Source organism: Ictidomys tridecemlineatus (genome assembly GCF_052094955.1).
Source record: "Ictidomys tridecemlineatus isolate mIctTri1 chromosome 1 unlocalized genomic scaffold, mIctTri1.hap1 SUPER_1_unloc_9, whole genome shotgun sequence".
Classification (NCBI taxonomy): domain Eukaryota; kingdom Metazoa; phylum Chordata; class Mammalia; order Rodentia; family Sciuridae; genus Ictidomys; species Ictidomys tridecemlineatus.
The window spans coordinates 249,009-273,906 of record NW_027520950.1 but is presented as its reverse complement, the minus strand read 5'-3'; the positions used below and the strand labels follow the sequence as shown (position 1 = coordinate 273,906).

The 24,898-nt window shown below is 32.1% G+C and overlaps 2 protein-coding genes across 2 annotated transcripts; one reads left to right on the top strand and one right to left on the bottom strand.

The window, feature by feature from the left end:
* Positions 1 to 913: 913 nt before the first annotated feature.
* Positions 914 to 1,916, top strand: LOC101963600 (very long chain fatty acid elongase 5). Its single transcript, XM_040281966.2, has one exon. The coding sequence runs from the start codon at positions 975 to 977 to the stop codon at positions 1,872 to 1,874; it is 900 nt and encodes a 299-aa protein (XP_040137900.2). The 5' UTR covers positions 914 to 974; the 3' UTR covers positions 1,875 to 1,916.
* Positions 1,917 to 4,603: 2,687 nt separating this feature from the next.
* Positions 4,604 to 24,468, bottom strand: LOC120888586 (uncharacterized). Its single transcript, XM_078035597.1, has 3 exons — positions 23,962 to 24,468; positions 16,611 to 16,737; positions 4,604 to 11,640 (listed from the first exon to the last, which is right to left on the bottom strand). The coding sequence occupies exons 1-3, from the start codon at positions 23,962 to 23,964 to the stop codon at positions 9,755 to 9,757; spliced, it is 2,016 nt and encodes a 671-aa protein (XP_077891723.1). The 5' UTR covers positions 23,965 to 24,468; the 3' UTR covers positions 4,604 to 9,754.
* Between the last annotated feature and the right edge of the window lie 430 nt (positions 24,469 to 24,898).

Here is a 24,898-nt window from a genome sequence, read left to right as displayed (position 1 = left end):
GTGTAGAGGCCTGTACAAATGCTGATGTTCAGAAATAATAAAGTGTCCAATGTTGATTAAGCAGGAAATCACAAAACACATATTATTATGATTACATAAATGATAAATAATTAAACACTAAAGCCTTTTAATATTTGCCTCATCAAGCCTGAAGAGAAAGAAGTGGCCCCATAAGCTAAATTGGTTTTCCTCCCTCTCTCATTGCAATTGGAAAAAGTAATGGGAACACCTAATACATTGTGAAGGTTCTCCTATGTATATATTTAAAAATTATGGTCAATATCATACAACTAGTAGTAGGTATGGCTGAATTTAGTTTCCTTTTAGAACTTTACATAGTTGCATATATAGTGGAGGCTGCTGATTTGCGTGTAAATTTTGGAAACTACTGTTTTATATAGTCCTTGGAATTAAACCCAGGGGTGCTTTATCATTTATCTATATTCACAATTCTTTGAAATTTTATCATGGAGATCTGGTCTCAGTTACCAAGGCTGGCCTTGAAGTTGTGATCCTTCTGCCTCAGACTCTGTGATTTTTTGAGGTTACAAGTATGTACCACCACATCAGGCCTGGATACTACCTTTTAATTTTTTACATGAGTCTAATAATCAAAACTATTTTAAATATTTCGGCCTTTTCTTTTATATAAAATATTCAATACTACCTTTCCAAATTGTTTTTCACCATCACATTCTTTTTTTTTAAAAAAGGCCAATCTTCATGTTGTGTAATTATACATTTTTGACCATCAAAAGATATACTCAATAGATTTTATTCTGAGTTAGCAAGTCAATTTTATATATGTTTTAGAAAAACAAATTGCCATAAATTTTTCTGGTCATGCTCTTAATAGAAGTACCTTCCTCCTCTTCCCATCGCAGCAGATTCTCTCTGCTTCAGCTGGCCAAGGGCTCTCTCTGCCTTGCTGCTTCTCAAAGCTGCTGCTGTCTCTCAAGCCAAGAGGTTTTAAAATGGAACATTTTGATGCATCACTCAGTACCTATTTCAAGGCCTTGCTGGGCCCCCGAGATACCAGAGTAAAAGGATGGTTTCTTCTGGACAATTACATACCTACCTTTGTCTGCACTGTCATTTATTTACTAATTTTATGGTTGGGACCAAAATACATGAAGAATAAACAGCCATTCTCTTGCCGGGGAATCTTAGTGGTGTATAACCTTGGACTCACGTTGCTGTCTCTCTACATGTTCTGTGAGTTGGTGACAGGAGTATGGCAAGGCAGCTACAACTTCTTTTGTCAGGGCACACGCAGTGTGGGAGAATCAGACATGAAGATCATCCGCGTTCTTTGGTGGTATTACTTCTCTAAACTCATAGAATTCATGGACACATTTTTCTTCATCCTGCGCAAGAAAAACCATCAGATCACAGTCCTGCACGTCTACCACCATGCCACCATGTTCAACATCTGGTGGTTTGTGATGAACTGGGTACCATGTGGCCACTCTTATTTCGGTGCCACACTTAATGGCTTCATCCATGTCCTCATGTACTCGTACTATGGCTTGTCATCTGTACCTTCCATGCGTCCATACCTCTGGTGGAAGAAGTACATAACTCAGGGACAGCTGGTTCAGTTTGTGCTGACAATCATTCAGACCAGCTGTGGGGTCATCTGGCCATGTGCGTTCCCTCTTGGTTGGCTATATTTCCAGATTGGATACATGATTTCCCTGATTGCTCTCTTCACAAACTTTTACATTGAGACTTACAACAAGAAAGGAGCCTCTCAGAGGAGAGGCTACCAAAAGGACCACCAGAATGGATCTGTGACTGCTGTGAATGGACACACCAACAGCTTTTCTTCCCTGGAAAACAACGCGAAGACAAGGAAGCAACGGAAGGATTGAAGTGGCAGAGTTGAACACCTCCAGACATGCCATGCGATTGTAAGCACAATGATTTGTGCCCGACAAACAGCTGCTGTAACTAGTCCGGCCTACAATAGTGTGATTTGTGTAGGACCTCCTTCATCAGTTCAAAACCCCTAGAATACAGATTATACAAGTAGGCATAAGATTTCTCACATTTCTGGGCTCTTGTCGACCCCTGCACTAGACTGTGGAAAAGGGAGTGTTACCGTAGTACTCGACACTGCTGTTGCCTTATTAGTTATAACATGATAGGTGCTAAATTGTGATTCGCAATTTAAAACACAACTGTAATCCAAACTTTTTTTTAACTGTAGATCATGCATGTGATTGTAAATGTAAATTTGTACAGTGTTGTTATAGTAGAGAAACACACATGCCTTAAAATTTAAAAAGCAGGGCCCAAAGCTTATTAGTTTAAATTAGGATATGTTTCAAGTTTGTATTCATTTGTAATAGCTCTGTTTAGAAAAATCAAAGACCATGATTTATGAAACAAGCATGTAACACGTCATTTTAAGTGACTGGCTAGATGTGAAATCAGAAACGGCACCTTCGGTTTTATAATATTGGCTTTCAATCAAGCAGGTTCAAATCTAGTGGAACAGTAAGTTTAACTTTTTAACAGATCTTATTTTTTTATTTTGAGTGCCACTATTAATAATGTAAAAAAAATTAAAAATTGGGGGTGGGGAGCTCTAAAGGAGTCATGATGAAACTTAAATATATATTCTTTGTCCTCAAGATTTTAGGAAGAGTGTAGGGGGTAAGTAGGCCATTTTTAATTTCTGAAGTGCTAAGTGTTTTTATATAAGAAACAGAGGTCCATTTTGCTTTACCCAGTGAGAGAGAGGTTGGTATTTTTTAAGAGATGATTGAATATTTACCATTTGACAGAGTCCCATAGATGAACTGATTGCTAGGGTCCAAATTTGGATTGGTTTCTGTACTGCTTTCTGTTTTGACAGACTTCCTTTTAAATGTACATAGTTTACCAAAATTAACAAAGGAGAGGAGAGAACCTTAAAAAAATTAAGGTAAAATTAAACAGATAGCTACAGCATAAGAGAACTGGGAAATTGGATGGAGAGATAACCTGTTTAATGTAAATCTAATAGCATCTGTGATTTTTTTTTCTACTTAGAATTTAAAGATTTGTTTAGAACCACTTGTTTAAAAATAGACTGCTTATCTAAAATCATGTCTTACACTTCAAATTGAGGCAGTGGTCAAACAGATAAGGACTTTTATATGTCATTTAAAAGTATTGGAATTTAGACTCTGAATACTTTCTCCATTTGGGAAAAAAAATTCATTGAACCACTCATGACACATCTTAGAAGGTTATTGACAATGTATAAACTAATTGTGTGTTTGATATTTATGTAAATATCAGTTTACCATGCTTTAATTTTGCACATTCATACTGTAGGGAGCCATTTGGTTCTCTTATTAATCTTGTGGGTTTTCTGTTTGGAAGGAGTCACAGCATCTGTTTACATTTACCTTATCAAATCTAGAATGTGTATATTTGTAAATGTATGTCTTCATTCCTAGGTACTAGTTTGCAAATGTCTTTACATATTTCAATACAGAAACTATAACATTCAATAGTGTGCTTGTCAAAGTGTGCTTAGCTCATCTGGATATACCCACACTGTTAAATAATGTCTAAACATTAATCATTAAAACATTTTTGATTACAAAAAAAAGAAGTACCTTCCTTTTAGTCATCATCAAAATAAAATAGGAGGAAATTTAGAAAAGTCAAAAGCTAAGATCCAACAGTTGGCTAGTTGATTTAACCAGATGTTTATGATTTTATTGTTTTCTATTAAATTACTTATTCTGATTGCTCTGATGGCTTTTCCTATGATATTTTATAGTCAGCTCAATTTAAAAGCACTAGTTTATGTGAAAAGTGGATACTAATGGAAATAAATATCTGGAACAAATTAATATTACTCAATGTTTCTCATAATTATATACAGCTTCCTCCTATCATACTGGGATTGCAATACATAGAGCTTTCAATGACTTCTATTCCTCACTATATTTCACTAATCAGCACATGCAAAAATAATTTCTCAACAAATTTATATTAAATAAGTAGCAATTTAGAGAAAATTAGATATAATTCACACCTGTAAAATTAAAACAATATATGTGGCAGTTTGCCAAAGAATACTTGGCATATTCAAATAATAAAATAAATAACTATTGCTTTCCTTTATGTGATAGGGAACAGTTTATTGTCATGTTGTTTCAAAAAACATTGACAGTTTCCTTATGAAAAAAATAGTTGTTATTGTTTAACATGGATTTTACTTGAATTTATTCATTTTTATTTTTACCCATTTATCTTGAACACTGAGAAGGTATTTGCTGTGGTCAAACACAGTGAGATACTGATCAATTGATTGTATTTTCAAGTAATGTAAAATGCCTCTCTGAAACATTTGCAATTGTTTTCATTTCATATAATATAACATCATGCACACTCAGCACGAGAAGAGGTTGCTCGTTAATTTTGGTATCAATACTGTGTTAGGTACATTGAAAAGATGTTGAGAAAAATATATCTATAATGGTGAAATCTCCCAATTCTTTGTTTTCATTTTTCCTGTGGTGCTTCTGCTATTGATATTAGTATGTTAACTTTAATTTGAATTTTTCATACAGTTTCTTAAAACATAAGACACTTAGAATTGAGGATATCACATAAAGCATATTTATTTCATAAACTGATATAAGATTCAATGAAAGACTTCAGCATTATTAATGTACATTTTATCAAAACTCCATTAAGTCACAATGTAAGAAACAGTATTAAAATTTTATATAACTAAAGGATTTTTAACAATGAGCTATAGGCACCCTAAGCAGGTATGTAGTTCCAATTATTCATTTACTGAACTTCATTCATTCATAATATAATAGTTGGTAAAAATTACACATTAGAGTGCCTGTTTTTGAAAAAATTGTTTGGTGAATTACTAACAATGCAGCATGTAATTGGTATTTGTCATTTGTTCATCATACCCACATCTTACCCACATAAGATTTTATAATACTCAATAAGTTGTAGCTAAAAACATGAAAAACCACATACCATATTGAACAGATTATATAAATGCTCTTTTTAACAGAAATTTACTATATGCTAATTAAAATTAAGTTCATCCTAATTATTTCAAATATTAAAAAAAAACCTACAAGACCTCATTTGAAAAGGGCAAAATATATTTCAGAAGTAACTACTGTTTCTCTAGTGAATAATGCGTATAGAAATCTGCTATGGTATTGGGGTATGAAAATATATTTGGGATGCATCAGAGAGTGCATATGAAAAAACATACTATTGATCATATTATATAAATGAAGTGAAATATCATACCAAAAGGTTAAAAAATTAACTTTTGGGGAAAAAAAGCAAAAGAGTGCACTAGTATTTGAAATAAGGTAATAATTTTTTTTTTACTATAAGTAGTTGTTTCTGGGTGTCATTTCAGTCTTTACTTTAATTATCCATGCATTTTGTTAAGTACCCCTATAGGTGTTTTTGAAAAATATTTGCATTCAGTCAGTAATGCCACCAATTTTCTGTTCTGCAATATTAAAGAACTATTTCAGATTTATTGCAATGAATAGTTTTGTTTAAAAGTAACAGTAATGTTCCAGTGTAGAAATTACTAAGGTAAATTTGGGTGTTCTCAAAAAGTTTATAACAACCATATTTGATGAACTTTTTGTCATAGTGTATAAGAAATGTTGCTTCCATACCCCAAACCAGAAATCATTGTAATACCCTTGTGTAATATCAGCATAGACAAGTTTTGATGAGGACTTTTGCATATTTTCTCCTTTTACTTCCCACCTACAACATGGCTTATTTTTTATAAGCAAATTTCTATGCTTGTTCAACATCTCACACATCTCAGAATTCACTAGGAGGGATCCCTGACAATCTAGAAACAAACATATCTGAGATAGTGTATTGATTAATATATGAAGAAGTTCAAGAAAATATTGATCTGGCCATGAGATGGTGTGGTAACTATATAGAAAGCTAAAAAATTGAAATTGAAAGATAGATAATACTCCTGAGAATTACTATGAATTATGTAGTCTGTGGAAGTAGATATTTTAAGTAGGTAGAGAAGTGTACATCATCACAAGCAGAAAAATTAAATACAAAAAAGTGCAATTTGCCTTATGCTAAAAAGACCCCTTCATTTATATCCTTTTCTTTTAGCTCTCAGGTTACATATCTTTGGGCTCAAGATATTCAACAAGAAGAAAGTGGATTTGTTTTATGCTAGAGGAGTTAAGAACTGATATAATTAGAATGTAAAGATATTTTGATTGGGGGTTCAGTTGTTTCAAGTATGACAGCTTGCCCAGGAAAACAATGCAGGAGATTTTGTCCAACACTTGATCCAAATTGTATGGAAAAATTATTATCTTTTAAATTAAAAGTGGAACCCACAGGCAATCTACAGCAGGTATTGAAAGGTCATGATGAGACACTAAAAAGCAGTGTTTTTCTCTTGGTTTTTCTTTTTTTTATCATTAATTTCTGTGGAATTTGATTTGAATGTTTGAAATATAAAAACTATATTTAAAAATAAACATATTCTTTTGTATTTTAAGGCTCAGAGCCTGAGGTCATAATACACAGTATAATTACCTCATATTTTTCTAATGCAATCCCAAGACAAAAAAGTTGGGATATATTTTTCATTAAAAAAATATTTTTACTAAGTAAAACTATGTTGTTTAATGTATCATACTTTTCTCTGCAGTAAATGTTTGGCCTTAAAATTAATAGAAGTGAATGCTTTGATGGGGCTGACAAAAGGTTTATATTATCTTGTCCTGGTGAATATTGTGGCAGAATATATGGAGCATGAACCAGAAGATTTCTGAAATTGTGTATTATTGTGGCTGGAAACACCTGAAAGGTACATCACTGTTATTAATAAAAAAGACTTACTAAAAACAGCAATGTTCTTTTAGCTGTACATAAGTGAACAAATTCTTTGTTATGCAAAAATGCCTTGTGCATCCAGAGATCACTGAAATACATTATACAGAGACTCTGGAAATCTCAGTTCTATTTTTTACCTCTAACTAGTAAGTTTTTCTAGCTCAATAAATCTTTATTCATTTTCTTGCTTTTAAAACCAGAGGAGAAATACTTTTCTTTTTTTAACTTTCTGGATTGTTTCTCAATTTGACTGAAATAAAACACGCAATCTTTTGGAATATATTACAAAGCATAAAAAAGGAAGTCAATAATCTTTGCTAACATTGTGATTCTTTTTCTTTCAAATGCTGTTCTAGCTCAAAGTGGGTAACTTATCTTTCTTCAATTACCTATGATTATATGATGATTTTCCCCCTAGAATTTAGAGGCCACACTTCATTCACTATTTGTCTCTTGCTTAAATCTTTACAAGTTTTTATTTGTATATGGTTGTGCTTTGATCCAATTTATCTTTCTTCTTATTTAGTGTAATTTGATGTATAATTGGCATAAATATGTCTGTATTGGAGAGTGTACAATGTCCCCAGGAATTGTTCTTAGCCATATATTGTTTTAAACTCAGTTCTAAATAAATTATATATAATATTAATAATATTGTGAATGATATTCAATATGATTTTTGAATGGATTCCATGCATAAAAAGCCTTTGCCCTATTGTAGTTGGTAAGCCAACATTTTATGATAAGAAAGTTAATCTTTACATAAAACCTTCTCAGTTTACCTCTTACCACTTGGTTCACAGAAAATAAGACTATGAAATATAGCTTATTATTGTTTCATAAGAATATGACCTCACTCAACCTTGACTTCACATCCATTTCTCTGATTCCTGCCCTAAAATAACACTGCCTATAGAATAACAGTGATGTCAGAATTAACTAATGTATATGAAAACACTGATCATTTACCTCATTCACATAAAAATGCAATGTTTCCAATGAAGCTGAAGTCTAGAAGTGCATTATGCACACACAAGAAAGATAAAGCACTTCTCTCTTGGAAGAGCTACCTTTAAGGTTGTGGAAATTAAGTCTATTCAAATCATTATGAAATGTTAAAATGTTAAAAAGTTAAAATGTTAAAATTTGTAAATATAGATGTGAAAATCTGGGGCTTATTTTCCAATATTTATCTATGTCCTTCCTATAAATTGTAATTTCACCATGGAAAAAAAACAGAAAATAAATTACAATGATTTGATTATGCAAATTGTACTCCACATTAAGTTTGATTAAAATGTGTAAAAGTATTAAGAGATGCTAGAGTGTTATTTACTCAATAATAGGTTTTACTGTTGCATAAAATATTTAATCAAGTGGAATACTGTGATATCTGTCTTTTAATGACACAATGCAATACATGAGTGTTAACATATACAGAAATATTCAGTTATAAAGACATATTGCATACATAAATAGGTAAAAAAAAAATGCACTGTAAACTGGGCAAGATGGTCCATGATTGTAATCCAAGCAAATTGGGAAGCTGAGTAGTTTCAGAAGTTTAAATTCAGCCTCAGCAACTTAGTGTGGATTCACACAACTTGGCAAGACCATTATCAAAATTTGAAAAAGCAAAGAGAGGACATAAGAATGTGGCACTGTGTTTAAAAATCCCTAAATTTAAACTGCAATACAAAAAAAGATTAAAATAATACAATTCAGTGTTACACATCAAAAAATATTCTTTATAATTGTTTTCTCTGGTATTCAAAAGTGAAAATAGTAATATTTGATTTAGGAAAAAAATATGCTTTCAACGATGAGGTTTCTGCATTACACATGTATGAAATTTATGACTGACATTTCTACCAAATAACTTGATAATTCTTAACAAATTTAATCAAAATTTAAAGACAGGTACTTATATTCGATATTTAAATGAGTTGTGTCTTTACTGATCCTCATATACATCATGGTGTAATGTATAGATAATGACTTCACTATACTCTCACATTTGTCAAGGTGTTGATTATAAATGTTTCATTGTTATACAAGGCATACATTTTGGACAAAATCGGTTCAGTGTTCACTACTGGTATGATTTTTCAGATGTTCAATGAATTTAAAATTTGAATAACTTTGGAAATATTATTTAACTTTTTAGGGTTTCTGGGCACAATGTATTCTTCAAAAATCACTAGTGTTTAAGAAACATGTGGCTATGAAATGTTTTTTTTTTTCCATTTGTATTCTCTCTAACCTGTATGTATCCACTCGTGCTGAGTATTGGTGAATAAATTTTGAAGGAATTATCACATTGTCAATTTTCACATTTCAAAACTTTCTCTCTGCTATGATTATTGTGGTGAGGATTAAATTTTAACCCTTTCTTAGAGGAATGGTTCAATGGTCTCATTTATAAAGCTTCTCTCCAATATATTTTCTCTGATGTCTAGTAATGTATGATTTATAATTTAAAACATTTCTACATTCTCTATATTTGTATGTTTCCTTTTCAGAATAAATAGCCTAGTGGTGAAAAAGAATTGATTTCTTATTAAAAGCTTTGATACATTGTTTTCATTCATAGGGGTTCTTTCCTATTAATGAGGTTTAGTTTTTCTTTAAAAGTATTATCACTTTATTTACATTTCATATTCACCAGGGTGTCTTCTTCTGTGATGAATAGTTTTATTTTTTATTAAAAGTTTTGCCACTTTATTCACATTTTTAGGGCTATTCTCCAGCGTGAGTTCTTCTATGATGAATAATGCCTGTTTTATTCTAAAAGCTTTGCCACAGTTGTAGGGCTTCTCTGGAGTGTGAATTCTGTGTTGCAAATAAGGTGTTTACATTTGTAGGGTTTCTATCCAGTGTGAGTTCTACTGTGGCAAATAACGTGTGATTTTCGACTAAAAGCTTTGCCACATTCTTTACATTTGTAGGGTTTCTCTCCAGTGTGAGTTCTGCTGTGGCTAATAAGTTGTGATTTTTGACTGAAAGCTTTGCCACATTCTTTACATTTGTAGGGCTTCTCTCCAGTGTGAGTTCTCCTGTGGCTAATAAGGTGTGATTTTTGACTGAAAGCTTTGCCACATTCTTTACATTTGTAGGGTTTCTCTCCAGTGTGAGTTCTCCTGTGGCAAATAAGGAGAAATTTTCTACTGAAAGCTTTGCCACATTCTTCACATTTGTAGGGCTTCTCTGCAGTGTGAATTCTCCTGTGGCAAATAAGGAGTAATTTTAGACTGAAAGCTTTGCCACATTCTTTACATTTGTAGGGATTCTCTCCACTATGAGTTCTTCTGTGGTAAGTAAGTCGTACTTTTCGACTGAAAGCTTTGCCACAATCTTTACATTTGTAGGGCTTCTCTCCACTGTGAGTTCTGCTGTGGTGAATAAGGTCTGTTTTTTGACTAAAAGCTTTGCCACATTCTTTACATTTGTAGGGTTTCTCTCCAGTGTGAGTTCTCCTGTGGCAAATAAGGTGTGAATTTCGACCGAAAGCTTTGCTACATTCTTTACATTTGTAGGGCTTCTCTCCACTGTGAGTTCTGCTGTGGCAAATAAGGTGTGATTTTCGATTGAAAGCTTTGTCACATTCTTCACATTTGTAGGGCTTCTCTCCACTGTGAGTTCTGCTGTGGTAAGTAAGTCCTACTTTTCGACTGAAAGCTTTGCCACAATCTTTACATTTGTAGGGCTTCTCTCCACTGTGAGTTCTGCTGTGGTGAATAAGGTCTGTTTTTTGACTAAAAGCTTTGCCACATTCTTTACATTTGTAGGGTTTCTCTCCAGTGTGTGTTCTCCTGTGGCAAATAAGGTGTGATTTTCGACTGAACGCTTTGCCACAATCTTTACATTTGTGGGGCTTCTCTCCAGTGTGAGTTCTTCTGTGGCAAATAAGGTGTGATTTTCGATTGAAAGCTTTGTCACATTCTTCACATTTGTAGGGCTTCTCTCCACTGTGAGTTCTGCTGTGGTAAGTAAGTCCTACTTTTCGACTGAAAGCTTTGCCACAATCTTTACATTTGTAGGGCTTCTCTCCACTGTGGGTTCTGCTGTGGTGAATAAGGTCTGTTTTTTGACTATAAGCTTTGCCACATTCTTTACATTTGTAGGGTTTCTTTCCAGTGTGTGTTCTCCTGTGGCAAATAAGGTGTGATTTTTGACTGAACGCTTTGCCACAATCTTTACATTTGTGGGGCTTCTCTCCAGTGTGAGTTCCTCTGTGGCAAATAAGGTGTGATTTTTGACTGAAAGCTTTGTCACATTCTTCACATTTGTAGGGCTTCTCTCCACTGTGAGTTCTGCTGTGGTAAGTAAGTCCTACTTTTCGACTGAAAGCTTTGCCACAATCTTTACATTTGTAGGGCTTCTCTCCACTGTGAGTTCTGCTGTGGTGAATAAGGTCTGTTTTTTGACTAAAAGCTTTGCCACATTCTCTACATTTGGAGACCTTTTCTCCAGTGTGAATTCTTCTTTGGTAAATAATGTTTAATTCTTGACTAAAATCTTTGCCACATTTTTTATATTTGTAGGACTTTTCTCCAGTATAAATTCTCTGGTGGTGAACAAGACCTGATTTTTCATACAATTTCTGGTTTCCACTCTCACTTGTAGTTTTCCTTATTTTCTTTTGTTGTAAATAGTCAAAATCACGACTTCTGTATTTCCCACTTATCACTTTGTGAAATATATGTTTTATGCCCTTTTCTGGTTTATATTCTTGGGTGTGCTGAGGAGTCATGGCTGAAATAAACAAAAATAAAAAAATAAACAATACCTACTAGACAGGGATAAATATATTTTGCATACATAACATGAAATTGGGGTAGAATAAATACATCAGGAGTGTAGAAGATTAGTATGTCCAAGTCATCATAAATCAAAAAATATATCAGTCCAATAAAAAAGCACAAACAAAACAACCTTCAGAATATTACTCAAATTTTTGTAGAGATCACAGCCTCCAAGAGGAGTATATCATTAAGAAGAGAAATATAATAAAGAGAAGGTAAATATGTTACTTTTATCATCTACAGCCTTTTGTTCTCTATAAGATAGCATTGTGTATTTAGGAAATATCTACCAGCTACCTTCACTCTCAGTAGAACAAGAGAAATGTAAAATATACAAACATTTGTTGCTTTTTCAAAGAAAGTATCTAAAAACTGGCTTTGGTCTACCATGACATACAGACATGAAAATAACTAGTATATTTTGAGGGATAATACCACAACTATTCAACAAGGGTAAAGAGGCTATGGACTCTTAAAAAGAAAAATGAACAAAAAAATTTACTAAGAAATATACACATATATGTCTATAAAATTTTCCATTAAAACATTTTAAAAGACTATAAAAACCTTGCATAGCCTATGGCCATAATAATTAGATGAAGTCAACCCATAACAATCAAGCATAATAAATTGATTTTTATATTTTTAAATTCATGAGATATGATGATGTCTTTCATTGACAAATACACCTTTGTTTATTTCCTAAATATATCATGGTACTTTATACTATATATATACAAGGTAAAATGACTAAATATAATGAATTAACACAAAAATAATGAATTAACACAATTATTATTTTAGATAATTATCAGTTTTGTTCTTACAAGGTATTATATTTCTTCTATTAGTATTTATGAAGAATATAATACACTCACCATGTGGTAAAACAAAACTCTTGACTCTCTTATGCTCAATAAAATAAAAATATGTAACTTTGAGTATAATATCAACCCTACACAAAACACAGTACCTGGTGAGCAAAATTTTACCCACTAAATTTCTGACTTCCACATGTGAATCAAATGTACCTGCAACTTAATCTCTGCATGCCATATTTCTTTAATGCAAAGTCCTGCATATATTTCTTATAACACTTTAAGAGACAAAATATTTTATAATTCAATAATAATAATACATAAGTACAATATTTTTACACGTTTGGTCATTGATAGGCACATACATTGAGCCCATAACTTTAATACTGAGAACTAAGTCTGCACTAAACACAAAAGATGAGGTATTTCTTCAGTTTTCTGATTTAATTATTCATGGATACATATTTAGCACTGGCATTTCTCGATCTTTAGGTCATCTAACGTTTAATTTTTCATGTGTGGTGCTTGAGATTAACCCCCCAAATTCTATATCACAAGTCTTTTTAAAATTTTTTTGACTCATGCTGTTTCTAAATTTCTATGACTTCCCTCAACATGAAGTACTTTTGCATGGCCTCCCAATTAGCAAATATTACAAGGATGCAGCACTGCTCTTCCCTATTTTTATTTATTTAAATGTTATTTTATACTTTTTTACAAAAATGAACTATATAATCTACTGTTGGCTCCTTTAATGAACAAATAAAAATAATACAGCAAATATAAACAAAGAGAAGCATGGCTTAATCCAAGTGACAAGAAAAAAAATTAAAAACTGAAAATTAGGATACTGGCAGTTATTAATTACAAAGAGAACATTAAATAACCATTTAAAGAAAGTTTTGAGAGTGAAATTGAGACAAAAAATATAAATAAGCATAAATCGTGTATTTGAATAATTCTTTTAAAAAAATGAGAGGGGCATTCCTAGTGTGCAAACCTGAAATTCTACCAATATGGGAGAGGCTTATCAAGCAGGACCAAGTTTAAGACAAGTCTAAGGGGCTGGGGATGTGGCTCAAGCGGTAGCGCGCTCGCCTGGCATGCGTGCGGCCCGGGTTCGATCCTCAGCACCACATACCAACAAAGATGTTGTGTCCGCCGAGAACTAAAAAATAAAACATTAAAAATTCTCTCTCTCTCTCTCTCTCTCTCTCTCTCTCTCCCCTCTCTCACTCTCTCTTAAAAAAAAAAAAGACAAGTCTAAGCAACTTGTGACATACTGTAAAAATTAAAAACCTATAGAATATACAAAGATAAGTGGGATACACACACACACACACTACACTTGAGGGGATGTAAAAAAATCCACTCATGTCACAATAACATCAATGATCTAGATATTAAATCATTAATCAAAATAGAAAAATAAGAAATATAGAAAATAGCTTACAAAGCAGAAGTATAATGAGTTATTCACTTCAAAATATTTATGATTATTAATGCATTATTAAAAAACACAATAAAAAAGAAAAAAATACTAACAAAATTGAATCTAAAAAAAGAAACTTCCAAGTCAGTACCAGCATTGAGCATGAAAAGAAACCAAGCATGATCTCCTCCTAGAGGGCCTATTTGTTTAAAGACGGATAATACCTCTGCATTTATATCTTATCCTTTTGCACAATGTTTAATGAATGAGATTTAGTTTTAAATTATGAAATTTCTCATAATCGTTTTGGGCAAGCTTTTGTTGAGTGAGTAAATTATATCCTGATCCTTGCCTTTTAAAACAGAAACAAACCAAGATCTAGCCTCTCTCATATTAATATGCATTAAATAATGTTTTATTTACACTTAATGTGCTCAATATACAAAATAAAATTAATATTCAAAATTGGTCAACTGCATTGAATAGGCATTTTATTCTCAAACAGCCATTATCTATCTATCTATCTGTCTATCTATCTATCTATATCTATCTATCTATATCTATCTATCTATGAAAATATATATAAGATTCCACCTTATTACCATGGCAAGGTACTATACCTTTGATCACATGGGGAAAAGTATAGACTGTTAAACTTATGCCAAAATGTTGTTTTTGATGCATGAAATATAGCAATTATAAATGTATATCAGGGACTTGACAAGCTGATTTGTAAGATTCATTTAACCCTGGAAGAGAAGAGTCCCTCCAAACAAGAGAATAATCATTCTCCTTAAAAGAGGAGAAACATTAATAGAGGAACCCAAGATACTATAATTCCAGATTCTTGGGGGGATATAAAACCATTAATAACCTCAGCTCAAAAGGAGTTGGCTCAAATAGGTTAGAATGCACTATGGATAACTTAGTTACTGCTTTGATTGCTAAACTCACACAAAACTCTGTTAATGCTTTGCTCTGTTTTTGTACACCACTTGTGGGAAACTCAGTACTGTCAAATCCTGGACTTCTACAACCCATTACAATATCTTGACTCACTTGGATGAAATTATTATATACCTGAAAAAATGTCTCATGGTATTCATTGTTGTGTTAGCAGAATAACTGTGTCCTTACCATCCACATAGTATTTAATAGGTCACAATCCTGCACAATATATTCATAAAAGGTCTATTCCTCTTGATAAAAACTGTGATAATTCAGTGAACATTCTCTCTAAGGCAGAATTTGATGCTCTGACATTTTTCTTAGTGGGTTTTCCTGATTAGCTCTATGGGCTTACAAAACTACAATGAAACTTACCTATGCTATCATAAAAAGTATTAGTCATGCCTCCATGGCTGTTAATATGCTTAATGAAGAACAAAAACAACATTGTAAGGCCTTACTTAAAATTCATGATTGCAATTGATTGTGTGGTATTGTTATATCATAATGGATATCAGAAGTTTAATAACATGTGTTTCTTCAATTTAAGTGATAATAGTAATTTTATTTCAAAAGAGTTAGATTACCTTAAAGATATCATTAATAAGGTACAACAAGATGATTGATGATTGACTTGTTGGATTGGCTAACTTCATGTTTACTCAATTTCATCTGCATCAAAAAATATTTATAGTTGGATGTTTACTGATGTTGGGACTTGTTGTCTATGGCTGCCCTATTTTTTGCCCCCACCAGCATTAAGGAGATAAGTAATATTATTTATTCAAAAGGCCTTAAAAAAAGAGGGGAGGGGGGCTTTAAGTATTCTGACCTTGGAAATAAAAAGTGTGCAGGTGATGGAAACTGGCACCCTGAGTCCCCCAATAGTAAGTCCCAGCAGTTTCTCTCTGAAGCTATTAAGACAACTTTACAGGTGCACTATCTAGTTTCTGTGGTAATGTCCTTTGGGAGAAGAGACTCTTTGTTTGTATTAACTATACGCTATTCTGGTTAGCTAACACTTGGGGTTAAAATAATACTAGGTTAGAATGTAGTCATTGCAACAGAAGCTATGTAATTTGGGGGCATACTATGTACAGCCAAGAAGAGGAGGGGCCAGTTTTTTTTTTCTTTTCACTGAGATTGATTCTCTCTCTTCTTTTTTCTTCTTTAAAGGTTTCCTCACAAGAAGAATTATAACACATCATGCTGGCCCTCACAATAAAACGTAAGTATTGATAGTTAATCTGAATAAACTGGGAAATCACTAAAGAACAAAATGGAGGATCACAAAGAATTTGAAAATGTGATAAATGTAGGGCAGTATGTGTTCAATGATTAAAATCAAAAGAAATAAACCTAAGCTTCTAAAATGTTTTTTTTTTCTGCTAAATAACTACTCTACCAACATTTTTTAGATTGGTTTTCTCCATTTGAAGGTATCGCTGTGTCCCCTGCTCTGTGTAGGCTACAAGAGTTTAGATCACTAAAGTATGCTAGGAACTCCTTATCTAAAGTGGAGAATGTATAACATACCAAGAAAGAGAGAGATTAAAGAGTAACAATATATATTAAAGAGTAAATTATCTGTACTAAAAATGCCCTTTATCTTTGAAACACAAAACTGAAACTTATTCTTATTGAGAAGTTCCCAGAAGATACAACAGAAGTACATTAAATAATAACTATTAATTAAAAATTTTAAATGGAAATTAAACTTACCAAGGAAGGCAAAGTTTCTATAGTTCTCTAACATCACATCTTTATATAAGTTTTTCTGAGCAGGTTGAAGGCATTCCCACTCCTCTTCAGTAAAATCAATGGCTATATCCCTGAATGATAAAAGTAACTGTAAAAAGAATATATAAATAAATAACACATTGACCACATGAACATTTGCACAGTCTGTAAGGTAAATGAAGTTAAAATTAAAGTTAGTAGACTATCATGTAGGTGGTGTTCTGGAACAAAATGATACTATTATCTACTTCTGCAGAAAAAGTGATTTAAGTTCCAAAAAGTATATATATTCCACATTTGTGAAACACAACATAAAACTCAGGCATTACCACAAAAACATATAATTTTTTATATTTTATATCATGATCTAAATTATGTATATTGTTCAGATGAGAAAAGTATTGTAATTAAAAAAGGGAATCCTCAAATTTTAATTGTACAACCACTAATCAGAGATTCACTAAAGTGTAGAATCTTATTTTTTATTTCTCTGATTGAGCTGGCTTTTCTGAATATGTAGTGATATCTCCAGTAATCCCAATACCAATGGTAAAAGAGAAATTTTGAGATATAACAAGGTAGACAGACCACTGAATGGAAATATTTAACAGTGAATTTAAGTTCAAACATTCTATGGTATTTATGAATGTTATTAATATAAAAAATAACAAAAATAATCCTGTTTGCATTTTCCATTTTATAATTTAAAAAATTTTTAACATACAAAATAATATATGCTTATATATATATATATATATAAAATTTGATTGATGCATATATTGAATGATGTTTATAATAGAATATACATGTAGCTTTTCAAAATATATAATTTGTTTTTTTTTTCTTTTTTTGGTTCTTTCTAGTTCTACCTGAGAGTAGAATCAATTTTTATGGTATGATGTAAGCATGGGATATATCTTATCCTAATTAGAATCTTATTCTTGTTGGTGACTCTGATGGTAGGATTTATATATATCTTTAATATTTCTATCTCCTTCCCTTTTATTTATTTATTTATTTTTACCACTGTGCAATCTACAGTTCTTGTTTTCTTACCCTTCCCCACTTTATGAACTTTAGATTTTACATATCAGGAAAAAAAATTAAACATTCAGTTTTAAAGAAATGGTTTGTTTTACTAAGCATAACATCTCCAGATCCATTCATTTACTGGCCAATGTCATAAAGTTATTCTTCTTTATGGCTGATTAATAGTTTATTGTGTACATAAGCAACAATTTTTTATCTTGTCATCATTGAATGGACCCATTCCTCATTGAATGTTTGCTTTTGTAGCTTAGCTATTGTGAATTATGCTGCTGTAAACATTAATGTGGCTGAGTCAATGTAGCATTCTGATTTTATGTCCTTCGGGTTTATACAGTACAGTGAAAAACCTGTGTTAAATTGTCTTTCCATTTCTTTAAACAATGTCCATACAGGTTATTATGTTTCACTTAGACCTCTATACAGCTGCAAAAATTAAAATTCAACTAAACTTGAGGTTGAAAATAAAACATACAGAAAATAATTAGTAAGCCATAAAATGACTAAGAATTTATTATCAAATCTTTGATCCCAATGAAAAGTAAATTTTATAAACTAAAAGTAAAGAAAATCTTAAGCAAAAGAGCAAAATTAGAAGCTATTAAAATGAACATAACACAGAGACAGTTACCAATATCCATGTTGGTGCTTTTTAAAAGCAAATGAGCAAGGTCTAGTGATGGAAAACTATAGTTCTAGTGACTGAGGAGGATGAGGAAAAAGGATCATAAATTTGAAGACAATATTATATATAATATTGTCTTATATATATTGTATTGAGCAACTTAGTGAGGCACTTAGAAACTCAGCAAGACTGATAAAATAAAATACAGAAAGGACTCAGGATGTGGCTTCATGGATAAGCACCCCTGGGTTCAATTTACAGTACGAATTTTTAAAAAGCAGATACAATTAAAGAAGCAGTAGCAAATTTGAAAATTCAACAAATAATAATTATTTTAATTATATAGTATATAATTTCAAATATATGCATATATAATGATTCTCATTTGATGGAAATACACTCTGATGGAAATTTTATCCTATGAATATTTGCAATTTTTCATTTCTCTGAATATAATGACAAGAATCTAGATATCTGGATAAGATATTTGCTATTTCCACTGTTGTACATAAAGTCTACTGCTGATGAAAATATCATGATGCCACATGATTGATGCTATGAAGTTAAATCAATCAGGGTAAACCTCATAATAAAATAAATGAAAGAACTACAGAAAACAACAACAAAAACAAAACTTTTAATAAGCCTCTTGTTATTTAGGCAGTGATACATAATGAAGATTGGAGTGCAAGGAAGAGGAAAAATGGCATTCATTCCAAAGAAAGATGCTAGAATATTGGAAAAACAGTGTGATAATAAAATGCAATTTTATCCCTTTATTCATAAAAATATAACAACATATAGACACATTAAATGCTGAATGTGTTATTAATAAATAATACTGAAATATATAAAAAGTTCAAAGCTTAAAAATTTATATACAAAAGATAGTGTACATACTACATTTACAATAACTTCAAAAAAATAAGATACTTGGGAATCAACCTAATGAAAAAGGTAAAAGATCTATACAAGAAAAACTACAAAACCTAAAGGAAAAAAAAAAACAGAAAAGACCTTAGAAGATGGAATGATCTACCTTCCTCATGAATAGGCAGAATTAATATTATCAAAATGACCATGCTATCAAAAGCACTATATAGATTTACTGCAATTCTAATCAAAATCCCAATGGCATTCCCCATAGAATTCGAAAAGCAACCATGAAATTTATCTGGAAAAATAAGAGACCCTGAACAGCTAAAGCAATCCTTAGCAGGAAGAGTGAATCAGGTGGCATCACTATACCAGACCTTAAACTATACTACAGAGCAATGGTAACAAAAACAGCATAGCACTGGCAACAAAACAGACTGATATACAAATTGTACAGAATAGAAGACACAGAGACTAAAAATGCACAAAATTACAATTATTATATATTAGACAAAGGTGCCAAAAACATGCACTGGAGAAAATATAGTCTCTTCAACAAACCCTACCTCTCACTATGCACAAAACTCAACTCAAAGTGTATCAAGAACCTAGGAATTAAACCAGAAACTCTGCATCTAATAGAATAAAATGCAGGCTCTAATCTTCATTATGTAGGATTAGGCCCCAATTTCCTTTACAAGACACCTATAGCACAAGAATTAAAACAAATAGTCAATAAATGGGATGAAATCAAACTAAATGTTTATTCTCAGCAAAAGAAACAATCTGTGAGGTTAAGAGAGAGCCTATATCCTAGGAGGAATTTTTTACCCCTCACACTTCAGATAGAGTACTAATCTCTAGGGTACATAAAGAACTCAAAAATCTAAGCCAATAATAATAATAATAATAACAACAACAACAACAACCCAGTCAACAAATGGGCCAAGGATCTGAACAGACAATACTTAGAAGAGAATATTCAATCAATCAACATTTTTTCTATATATTTGATAGGTTATGCTGCTCTCTTTTCAGGACCAAGCATAGTTCTTGTTCAGTTTCTAAGGAAGGAAGACATGAACCAGAAGTATTCTCAACTCTCCTTTATAAATTATCAAATACAATTTTCTATGTCATTTTTTAAACATAGGTGGACATGGGAAATAGAGACTTGGAGCAGAGAACATTTTTTATTAGAAACACAGTGTAAAAGAAAGACAAAAAAAACATAATTATTTGCACCACTTTGAAGCACAAAAGAAATGGACCCTGGAATTCAGAAAAGAAAGATTCATACTTTTATACTCAGGAATGTGGATGACATGGATGCCTAAAGTGAAAAGGTTATTACAAGCTTATGAAATACATTTTATGTGAGTGGCAGATAATCGTTAACCAAATAGTATCTGCACAGTGTCTTCCAGGGGCTTTATCAGATGTGCACTACAGAACATATAGGTATTTCTAGCCTCCATGAAGAGCATTATTTATCTGTGTCCTCTAAAATTATTTCCACAGTACAGATAAAAAAACATGGGTATTTGTATACTAAATGGCAATTCAGCAGCCCACATCAGACTACCCAGAGACAGAACTGTATGAAATTTCTTCAAAGACCATCAATGTATTGTTAGCTCCTGACACAGGGATGTCAGTCTGGGAAAACATTATTTTCTTTCCATTTTGAAGAGAGTGCATTGAGAATACATTTCAGGGGCAACACAAGTACTTTTTTTTTTCATGTTAAGAAACTATTCAGAAACAGAGCTCCCAAGAAGGATTTCTTAGAAGGGTAAATGCCTGAAGATTACAAAATGAAAAAAAAATCAGTGGCCCTGAGAGACTCAGTAAGGAAATAAATATAAAAGGCTTATTAGAAACTGAAAAGCAAAAAAGTAACTATTTCTAAAAATAAATATGCTCATTAGTTGCTATCTCCTCAGCATGTCATTAAGTAAACAACAAATTATGTATGAATATTTCTAGGATTGACCAAATTTTATTCCATATGATTTTATATTAAACACCAAAATCCAGATAAAAGAATTCATGATTCACTGTCATAAATATTTAAGAAAAAATTCCTTAAGGAGTGGATGTTTAGTAAATATGTCATTTAACAATTTAATTGCCATATGATTTTGAGGAAATTTACTCATTTTCCTGCAGCCATAGTGTTGAGATATTTCTTATTTATTTTTCCTGTAGTAACTTCCAAAGATAAACCCTAGAATCCACTTTAAATAACCTACACTTACAATCACACAAGAAACCTATAATAAATGATGAGGATAAAAAAGGCAATTTAAAAAAATAATTTAAACCTTTTTCTTTTTGTTGAAATCAAACTCAAGCTGCATTTTTGGATCCATTTTCTCTTTTAAGCCAGAAATCATAAAAAATATAAAGGCCAAAAATTTGAACTGCAAATTAATACATGAGTTCTGTCTATTAGATTTAAAAATTCAAAATTTTTAGAAATTAACAAATGCAAAATAAAAACCCATTTTGGGAAAAAAATAATAATATTGATGAACATATAAAACAAATGAATAATTATTAACTAAAAAGGAGTTTAAATTAGTATCTATTTGTGGAAAATATTTTGCTATTGAATATACATGATACTCCCCATCATAGAGACTTAGTGAAATTAGAGCATATGTGACCATAATAACATATAAGTACACAATGGTACTCATCCAAACACTTTAATTCCAAGGGCGTGGCTCAATACAACACACATCTTGGAAGAGAAAAATAATAATCTGTAGGAAAAATGGTCACTAGGCAGGTCACATTTCATAACATATCCAGTTTAAAAAAGACCATAAAACACTATGTATAAATTTTACATAGGTGCCTTATGAAAGTGATATTTTACATGTGTAAATTTTTAGAAATAAAATATGTAGAACTTATAAGAAAATAAAAATTATGAGAAGCACATAAAAGACTGAATTATACATTCCATATATAGATGATAAAACTCATCATTATAAAGGTGATAATTTTTCCCAAAATTAATCCCCAATACATCTCACCAAAATTGCTATGTACAAATATAAATATATCACAGTGAAGTCCACTTTTATGTGTTTTCTATAATGCAATAATTTTAAAAAGCTATAAATAAATATACAATAAAAGTAAGTAGGAGAATAGGGAAAGGGGAACTACTGGATACTGACGGGTAGCAAATTATATTCCATGTTTTATGATTATGTTAAAATAAACCTGAGTATTAAATACAACAATAATGCAATAATTAAAAAAAATCAAAAACATTTACTTTAAATGAAATAAGAAACCAAATCATAAATTTTAAAAATTAATCTACAAAATTATATGTAGGGGCTGGGGATGTGGCTCAAGTGGTAGTGCGCTCGCCTGGCATGCGTGCAGCCTGGGTTTGATCCTCAGCACCACATACAAACAAAGATGTTGTGTCCACCAAAAACTAAAAAATAAATATTAAAAATTCTCTCTCTCTAAGGAAAAAAAATAACACAAAATTATATGTAACTTTAGCCAAAAACCTTTTCAATTATAAGAGCAAAAAAAGAAAAAAAAGAACTTATCATGGCCTACTATTCATATATATTATATTGAGAAATCATAATATTACAATAATCATGAAAGTATCACAATACAAATAAAATCCTCATATGAATACATTTGTATGTAAATCCTGTATGCTTTATTGTGATAGTAAAGTCTAGATATATCAACCATAGCAAAAATAATCTCAGCAATTTAGCTATGACCTTTCTCAAAATAAATTTAAACCTACTATTAGGGCTATTTACTGGTGACAAGTCCTTGCCTCTGCAATGCTGAAATATAATATCAGAGAAGCATGCCAAGGTATGTTTAGAGTGGAATGTTGAAGCTTTATTAAAGGACAGTAGAAAAGACTTTTCTTCAGAGGAAGAAGGGGACCCAAGATGAGGAATCCATGAAAGGGCGAGATCTTCTCTTTTTTATAACTAAGTTCTTCCTTCAGGTTTCCCCCATTCCTGTCAAATTTCTGTCCTTTGATCTGTTATCTTGCAGTGATGGAATGTACATGAGAAGGCCCAAAGGCTGGGGGACAGGTGGGCTGAAGCAGTAATCTGGGCAGGAAGGGCTTTTGAATTAGCATCTCCCTGTTTGCTGGGAGCTGCTTCATTAACATTTACTTGGGATGGGCTCTGGGCCTTGAGGATATTTTCAATTCCCCTTTTCCTGGACTCCATTCTCAATATAATGTTCATTCTTCATTTTACTTGATATTAGACCTGATTTACCTAATGACACTAACTACCTAAATAATAATAATAATAATAATAATAATAATAATAATAATAATAGTAAAAATAAAAGAAAGTCAAAATAAAAATTAGCTGGCTCAAGAGGAAATTAGGTGCCCCAAAACAACAGCTCCTTTCTTCAAGAAAATGGCCTGTGGAGATTTGATTTTGATAATTATTCCACCTGTCAGTCTCCAGCATCTGGTAGGACAGTGGGCTGCAGGAACACACCTGACACATAGTATTTTAGGCAGACTGAAGATGTCCTTTTAGCATAAGGAAGACAGCAAAGAGTCTCTTCCACTGACATGTTCCCCACCTGGTTGGCCAGTAGGACTGAGGACATAGTGGCCCAGTGGAGGACTTAAGCCTGCAGAAACTGCCCAGAGTCGCAATCTCCTAGCTCCTGTTTTCACCACAGCCAGTCTTAGTGGTTCCAATAAATAGTCTTTCTCCCCCAGCCTACCTCACTAGGCCAATGCACACTCACCATTTCCTGGTTCTCTGCAGTTGGGCCTCCTTGGGATCCTCAGTTTCTTCACAGCAGAGCAACCTGTGACTCTGAAGAATGAGATTCAAGTCCAGACAAATGTCAAAAAAAAAAAAAAGAGGACTTAGGAGATAAGAAGTAACAGTGAAAGCCCACCCTCCTCCTCCCTGACAACACACAGAATTGAACAGTTCCCACAAAATTCTCTTGATTGGAAGGAGCTCCAGATCATGTATATTGCATCTGAGACCAGAGAGCCCTTTGTGAGTCATCACTAAAGTTTCAGGGAGGGTTGTTATCAGGGAAAACAACCCTGATTTTTACAAGCATAATACAAAGGCAGGTACAAGGTTAGTGTTTTAAAATTGTTCATCACTTAGGGAGTAAGTTTAGATCACAACATCAGAATTTATGAGGCACTACTAAGGTTTCAGAGAGGGTTGTCATTTGGTCAGGGAAAACCAGAATTTATGAGTCATCACTAAAGTTTCAGGGACGGTTGTTATCTCATCAGGAAAAACCAGACATGGGTGAATTCAAGGCACTGGAAGACATTTCAAGCAACTTTAGAAATCACAGTAATTTATAATGAAGCAGAAATTAACTTTTCATGCCTGTGTGATGAGATGGCTCCCAATCTTAAGAATAATTTAAGATGGATTTTTTACTTGCCAAAGCCATAGCTTTTAAAGTATATCTTTCATACTTTAACAAGTATGAACATTAAATTATTAATATGAATTACTACAAATTTTTTTCTTAAAAAACAATTAAAATAGAAACTAAGATTTGTTATTAAGTGGGTAAAAATTTTGATTAATATATTGATGATATAAATATGGAAAATTGTGACAATGATAAAAAGACATTTAATATAATGGCTTCAATATTATAAGTCCCTATGATTAATGTTCAGTGGGTCAGTTCTTCAATTTTT